This window comes from Neofelis nebulosa, chromosome 7 (genome assembly GCF_028018385.1).
Source record: "Neofelis nebulosa isolate mNeoNeb1 chromosome 7, mNeoNeb1.pri, whole genome shotgun sequence".
In the NCBI taxonomy this organism is placed as follows: Eukaryota; Metazoa; Chordata; class Mammalia; order Carnivora; family Felidae; genus Neofelis; species Neofelis nebulosa.
In genome coordinates this window covers 108,230,661-108,236,660 of record NC_080788.1, presented here as the reverse complement: position 1 = coordinate 108,236,660, position 6,000 = coordinate 108,230,661, and the positions used below count along the sequence as shown (strand labels likewise).

The following is a 6,000-nucleotide window of genomic DNA, read 5'->3' as shown; positions in this document are numbered from 1 at the left end:
CTGTCTGTAATTTTTCAAATGGTGCTCAGTATTTCATTGGGGGGATATAGAAGGAAGAATAAAATTTGTTATTTAAAAGTCTCCAGTAACTGAAACTTCTTCATCTTTATTGGTGTCCAGAAGGGATTTTTTGGAATGGGATCTGTGGTAGTGATTTTAGTAGAACTCAGTTGTATTTTTGTGAGAGTAATTAGGATATATATAGATGTGAATTTAAATGCAAATAAATTGATTTTCAGGTGTCAGTAAGGTGGTGTTTCTAGGTTTCCACAAATTTTTATAAGAAAATCTACTGTTAAGTTGAATTCAATCAACTTTTCTGACCTATCAAATTTTCTTGACCATCATAGCAAGCAAGACTAAATAACTGTAGCCTTCCTATTTATGCTCTTATGCCTTCCTAAAAAGGTAGCAAATAAATATATCATAAGCAAGTATAAGAATAAAGCTGCTAAATCTCTTACATCATCAGACTTACATAGTTTTGATGGGTTACTATCATTAATACTAATGAGTAACATTACATCACAGTATAATAAAATCAGTTATGCGCATATAATCTGAGGCACTTAAGCGAAAAAAAGCTCTGAAAATTTCTCTTTCATTTTAATAATCTGTGAATTTAGGCTTTGGTAAATTGAGACAATTATTTAGAACATTGGGTATTAAATATATCTTTACCAGAAATATACCAATAATTAAAGCAGTTTGGGGGCTTATTCGCTTAAATTAGTTTTACTCCACTCTTTTTTTCACTTTGGATATGTTGACAAAGTCTAAGAGCATAAATTACCTAAAGACAGCATTTGGACAAAAAACGTTAATGCTCATTTTATTTGAAACTAAACAAATGAGTCACTCAAAATGTTTGTTGAATGAAAATGCATTTGAACTCGTATACTTGCTTTTAAAGAAGTTTTGAAAACGCTGAATGCAAAAATATATTTTGATGGTAGATTCTAGCGTTTTTTACTTTCACGTTACGATAATATCGATGTTCCTGCTGTTCTGCAAAATACTTTTTTAAACTGCTAGGTTACAAGAGGAATGAATGGTCTTCATGACGTGTTCCTGTTGTTTCAGGGCTTCTCTGTAACTCCAGCACCACTCCTGGGGGTTTAGGGTGTTGGGTTCTCTCCTCGCCCCAGGGGAAGGGGTGATGGCCGCAGCACTGGTCTCGCGGGGAGTTTAATCTCGCTCTTCAGCGCGATCTGCGGCTTCCGTTCTCGGCTTCGCGGGGTCTCGCGGGGCTGGGTGGGGCTGAGGCGGGACTGCCGTCGGCTTTTCAGTGTCCGGGTACGCGTCGAGTACCCCGCGCTCCGGACCCAGAGTAAAGTGTGGGACCCGGAGAAGGAAGGGCGTGGATGTTCGGGTCCTGGAGGGAACCTTGAGGTGGGCGGGAAAGGGAACTGTCTGTATGTGGCGGTTATTCCCTGGGCGAGCGGCTCTGAGGGATTTGGGGGGCTGGCGGGCCCTGTCCCCAGAGTGCGACCAGAGGTCGCGTGGGGGTTTGATGGCGCGTGGGTTGGGGGGTTGGGGGCGTCCCCGGGTGAGGGGAGGCTCGATGGCTGTGAGGGTGTTGGTCCCGAGCCAACCTGCCGCTTCAAAACGCGCGGGAAGAGTGGCTCCTTGAATCTGCGAGTTAGGAGTGAAGCGACGCCCCGCCTCAGGCGTATTTTGTAATGCGAATTGGCAGTCCTGTGAAAACCTCCGCTTTTTGGAGTCCTGGTGGTAAATTCCTAAGTGTAAAATTGCACTCTTCCTGGGTTTTACCTTGCTGTTGGTAAAGGACTTTGTTTAGGACTCTTGCTACGCGTAGTAGTACACACGCCAAGAAAGGACATATTCAGATACTAGTTATTTTCAAGGGCGTATCGTTTTGGGAAGTCTTGGTGTCTGTGGACTCCAGAAGATTCAATGACTTATTGCAATACCACATACAAACAATTATGAAGGCTCTCCCCGCCCCCCAGGTATTTCAGTCGTGCAGCGACATTCAGCAAGTATTAAGTGCCCAGTACTGGACTGACGGTGTTCCTCCCCTTCCCAGTGCTTGCCCCCCACCCCATATTTTTCTGTAATAATGTCTGATTAGAAAGTTTGCTACCGAATGAATATATGCTGTTTTGCATATGACTTCAGAAAATCCTTCTTATAAATATTTTTGTGTTTTTTAGTGTAGCATCCAAGATGAATGACAGCCTATTTGTCAGTTTGGACAGGCTTTTGCTAGAATTTGGTAGGTATAAAATGAAAATAAAGAAATGGGTAACTATTTGTATTATTATTTAACATTTTAACAACGAAGTGAAGTCACAAAATTATTTATTTTAGTTTTCCAGTATGAGCAAGATATAAGTACTAAAGAAGATATGATTCAACGGATTAACAGTAAGTCATTTGGCATGATAAAGGTATTTTAGTTTTTAAATTTTTTATGGCATATAAGATAATAATGCAGTTGCCAACTTACAGTTGGCATTATAACTTTTGTGCCAGTTCTATCTAGTGACTAATGCTATTTGCCTGAACTACAGATTCTCAATAATAAATTTCTGTATTCAGCATTTAATTATTCTGTGTTGAAGAATTTTGTTTTAAGCAGAAATAACCCCTTTGGCCCAGGTCATGATCTTGCACTTCATGAGTTTGAGCCCTGCTTGGGCCTCTGTGCTGACAGCTCAGAGCCTGGAGAATTCTGTCTCCCTCTCTCTCTGCCCCTCCCCCACTCAACACTCTTTCTCTCTCAAAAATAAAAATTAAGAAATAACCCCTTAATTCAGTGCAGTTAAAAATATGTTATTTTTCTCAGACAACACCAGTTACTTCAAACATTTTGTTGAAAAATTTTTGGTTTTATTTTTAAATTTATGTTCTTTTTTGTAGTTTCAAGTTTGTATTTATTTTTAATCTATTTTATTTGAGAGAGAGAGTGTGAGTGCAAGTGGGGGAGAGCAGCAGAGGGAGAGAGAGAATTTTAAGCATGGGGAGCCTGATGCCAGGCTTCCTTCCCACCTTGGGCTCATGAGCTGAGCAGAAGTCCAGAGTTGGACGCATAACCTACTGAGCTACTCAGGTACCCCTCAGGTTTTTATTTAAATTCCAGTTAGTTAACATACAGTGTAGTATTAGTTTTAGGTGTAGGATTTAGTGATTCATCACTTAGGTACAACACCCAGTGCTCATCACAAGTGCAGTCCTTAATACCCATCACTCATTTAACCCACCCCCCTGCCTCCTCCCCTCCAGCCACCCTCAGTTTATTCTCTATAGTTAAGAATCCGTCTTACGGTTTTTCCCCCCCGCTCTATTTTCCCTGTGTTCGTTTTGTGTCTTAAATTCCACATATGAGTGAAATCCCATGGTATTTGTCTTTCTCTAACTCACTTATTTTGTTCAGCATAATACTGTCTAGCTCCATCCATGTCATTGCAAATGGCAAGATTTCATTCTTTTTTGTGGCTGAATATTCCGTTATATATATATATATGCCACATATTCTTTATCCATTCATCAGTTGTTGGACATTTGGGGTCTTTCCAGAATTTGACTATTGTTGATAGTGCTACTATAAACATCGATGTGCATGAGCCCCTTTGAATCAATATTTTTGAATCCTTTGGGTAAATACCTAGTAGTGCAATTGCTGGACTGTAGGGTAGTTCCATTTTTAACTTTTTAAGGAACCTCCATACTGTTTTCCAGAGTGGCTGTACCAGTTTGCATTCCCACCAACAGTGCAGAAGGGTTCCCCTTTTTCCACCTCTTTGCCAACATCTGTTGTTTCCTGTGTTGTTAATTTCAGCCATTCTGACAGGTGTGAGGTGATAGCTCATTGTAGTTTTGATTTGTATTTCCCTGATGATGAGTGATGTTGAGCATCTTTTCATGTGTCTGTTAGCCATCTGTATGTCTTCTTTGGAAAAATGTCTCTTCATGTCTTCTGTCCATTTTTTAACTGGATTATTTGTTTTTTGGGTATTGAGTGTTCTAAGTTCTTTATGTATTTTGGATCCTTTGAGTGAATTTTTAAAAATCTTTTTATACATGACCAGAAGTCAGGGGTCAGGATTGATGCATGCCACATTTTCAGGAATAATTCTGAAAAATGATATTATGAGTGAAATGGCAAAGCAAATTACATACATACAGTATTTTAAGATCCAACATAAAAGCTATTATAAAATAGAACCATTAATTTCTTGATTTCTGAAAAGGTAGAATTTGGTTACCTTTCTGTGACAAAAAAGAATACGGAGTATGAGTGCTAATAATTTATTTTAATGTTTAAGAAATTCTATTTTTATCTTGTATTTTTTCACTAGTAACAAAGAAGTGAGTTGAAGGTGTATTTAATAATTAATTGACACGGAATCAGTGAAGGGAAATTTTACACTTGTCAAAACCGAAACAAGTTAGTATCACATATGACTAAATGTTTACATGAACTCATACAATCATAAGATGCCACTGATTCTAGATATCACTTGATCTAGCCTTCTTATGTTAAAGATGAGGAACAGGGTCTTTTTTTTTTTAATTTAAAGTTTTTATTTAAATTCCAGTTAGTTAACATACAGTGTCATATTAGTTTCAAGTGTACTTCTCTTCAGTCCAAACACAAATCCTTTGCTTCTGGATCTATGAGCAAGCCTGGTTCTGGTTCTGTGCTTTTTAGTATAGGGCCCTTCCCATCTCAAACCTCTCTTCTCCATTCTCTAACTCCTCTCCTTTTAGCTAAGTTGCCATACCCCTTTTTCCTCTGTGTCTGTTAATTTTGAATTTATGACTTCTACCTTAAGAAAATAAACATTTCTCCTTTTCAGAATGCTTTGAAGATATTAAAGAAAACAAGGCAGCTATTTGTAAGATACATGAAACTATAAATACGACAGATGAGGAAATTGGTCATTACTGTAAACATAGTGAGGAGATCAAAGACAACTGTAGTAAGTGAGTATTTGAAAGAAATGAACTTTCAGTAATTGTCACTGGATTCTTTATTTAAGGTTTCTGTTATTTATAATTTATAGTTTTTATACTTGGAGACACTGTTGCTTTAAAGTAGTATTTTGTATTAGCAAAATAATGAATCAGGTCTTAAATTGCTTTGCTACATGCTTCTGTAAAAAGGGCTCATAGGAGGATCAAAAGAAAAATAGAAGCACTGTAAGATCTAATTCAGATCCATATAGTTTGCAGAATTTTGAATAATATAGGCTCAGTATATAAAATTCCTATTGGATAAAGTTGAAACAATTTCCATATTTGAATTTTTAAGATTTATTTTTATGTAGGAGAATCTAGCCTAAAATAAGTTGATTTTCAAAGTGAAAGTACTTACTATGTTAAGAATTCTTTCAACATGGCTTCAGGTTCTGGATCCTAATGGTTAAATTTACTATAAGACATAAACATTTTGAAGCAAAGGCTTACTAATAGAACTTTATTATATATTACAAAAATAAAATGTGTCAGGGTGTCTGGGTGGCTCAGTCGGTTAAGCATCCGACTTCAGTTCAAGTTATGATCTCGCAGTTCATGAATTCAGGCCCCGTGTTGGGCTCTCTGCTGACGGCTCAGAGCCTGGAGCCTGCTTCAGATTCAGTGTTTCCTCCTCTCTCTGTCCCTCCCATGCTTATGCTGTGTCTCTCTCTGTCTCTCAATAATAAATAAACGTTAAAAAAATTTTTATAAATAAATAAAATGTGTCAATTTTCTGTACTTAATATAGACCATTGTCTTTGTATTAACTACTATATTTCAGAATCCTATTTGTTTAAAAATATATTGTTGGGGCGCCTGGGTGGCTCAGTCGGTTAAGCGCCGACTTCAGCTCAGGTCACGATCTTGCGGTGTGTGAGTTCGAGCCCCGCATCAGGCTCTGGGCTGATGGCTCAGAGCCTGGAGCCTGCTTCCGGTTCTGTGTCTCCCTCTCTCTCTGCCCCTCCCCGTTCATGCTCTGTCTCTCTCTGTCTCAAAAATAAATAAACATTAAAA

The 6,000-nt window shown here is 38.1% G+C and overlaps 1 protein-coding gene across 6 annotated transcripts in view; it reads left to right on the top strand.

Annotated features, from left to right (window-relative positions):
* The first annotated feature begins 1,246 nt into the window (after positions 1 to 1,246).
* Positions 1,247 to 6,000, top strand: part of C7H14orf39 (chromosome 7 C14orf39 homolog) — a 51,984-nt gene continuing 47,230 nt past the window's right edge. For 2 of the 6 annotated variants that reach the window (XM_058739225.1, XM_058739222.1), the window contains exons 1-4: positions 1,248 to 1,392; positions 2,178 to 2,239; positions 2,335 to 2,391; positions 4,827 to 4,953. In XM_058739225.1, coding sequence (XP_058595208.1) covers positions 2,191 to 2,239; positions 2,335 to 2,391; positions 4,827 to 4,953 — 233 coding nt within the window. In that variant the 5' untranslated portion in view covers positions 1,248 to 1,392; positions 2,178 to 2,190. Of the gene's footprint in view, positions 1,393 to 2,177; positions 2,240 to 2,334; positions 2,392 to 4,826; positions 4,954 to 6,000 lie in introns of all 6 variants that reach the window. The other 4 variants (XM_058739224.1, XM_058739223.1, XM_058739226.1 and 1 more) reach the window with 4 other exon arrangements.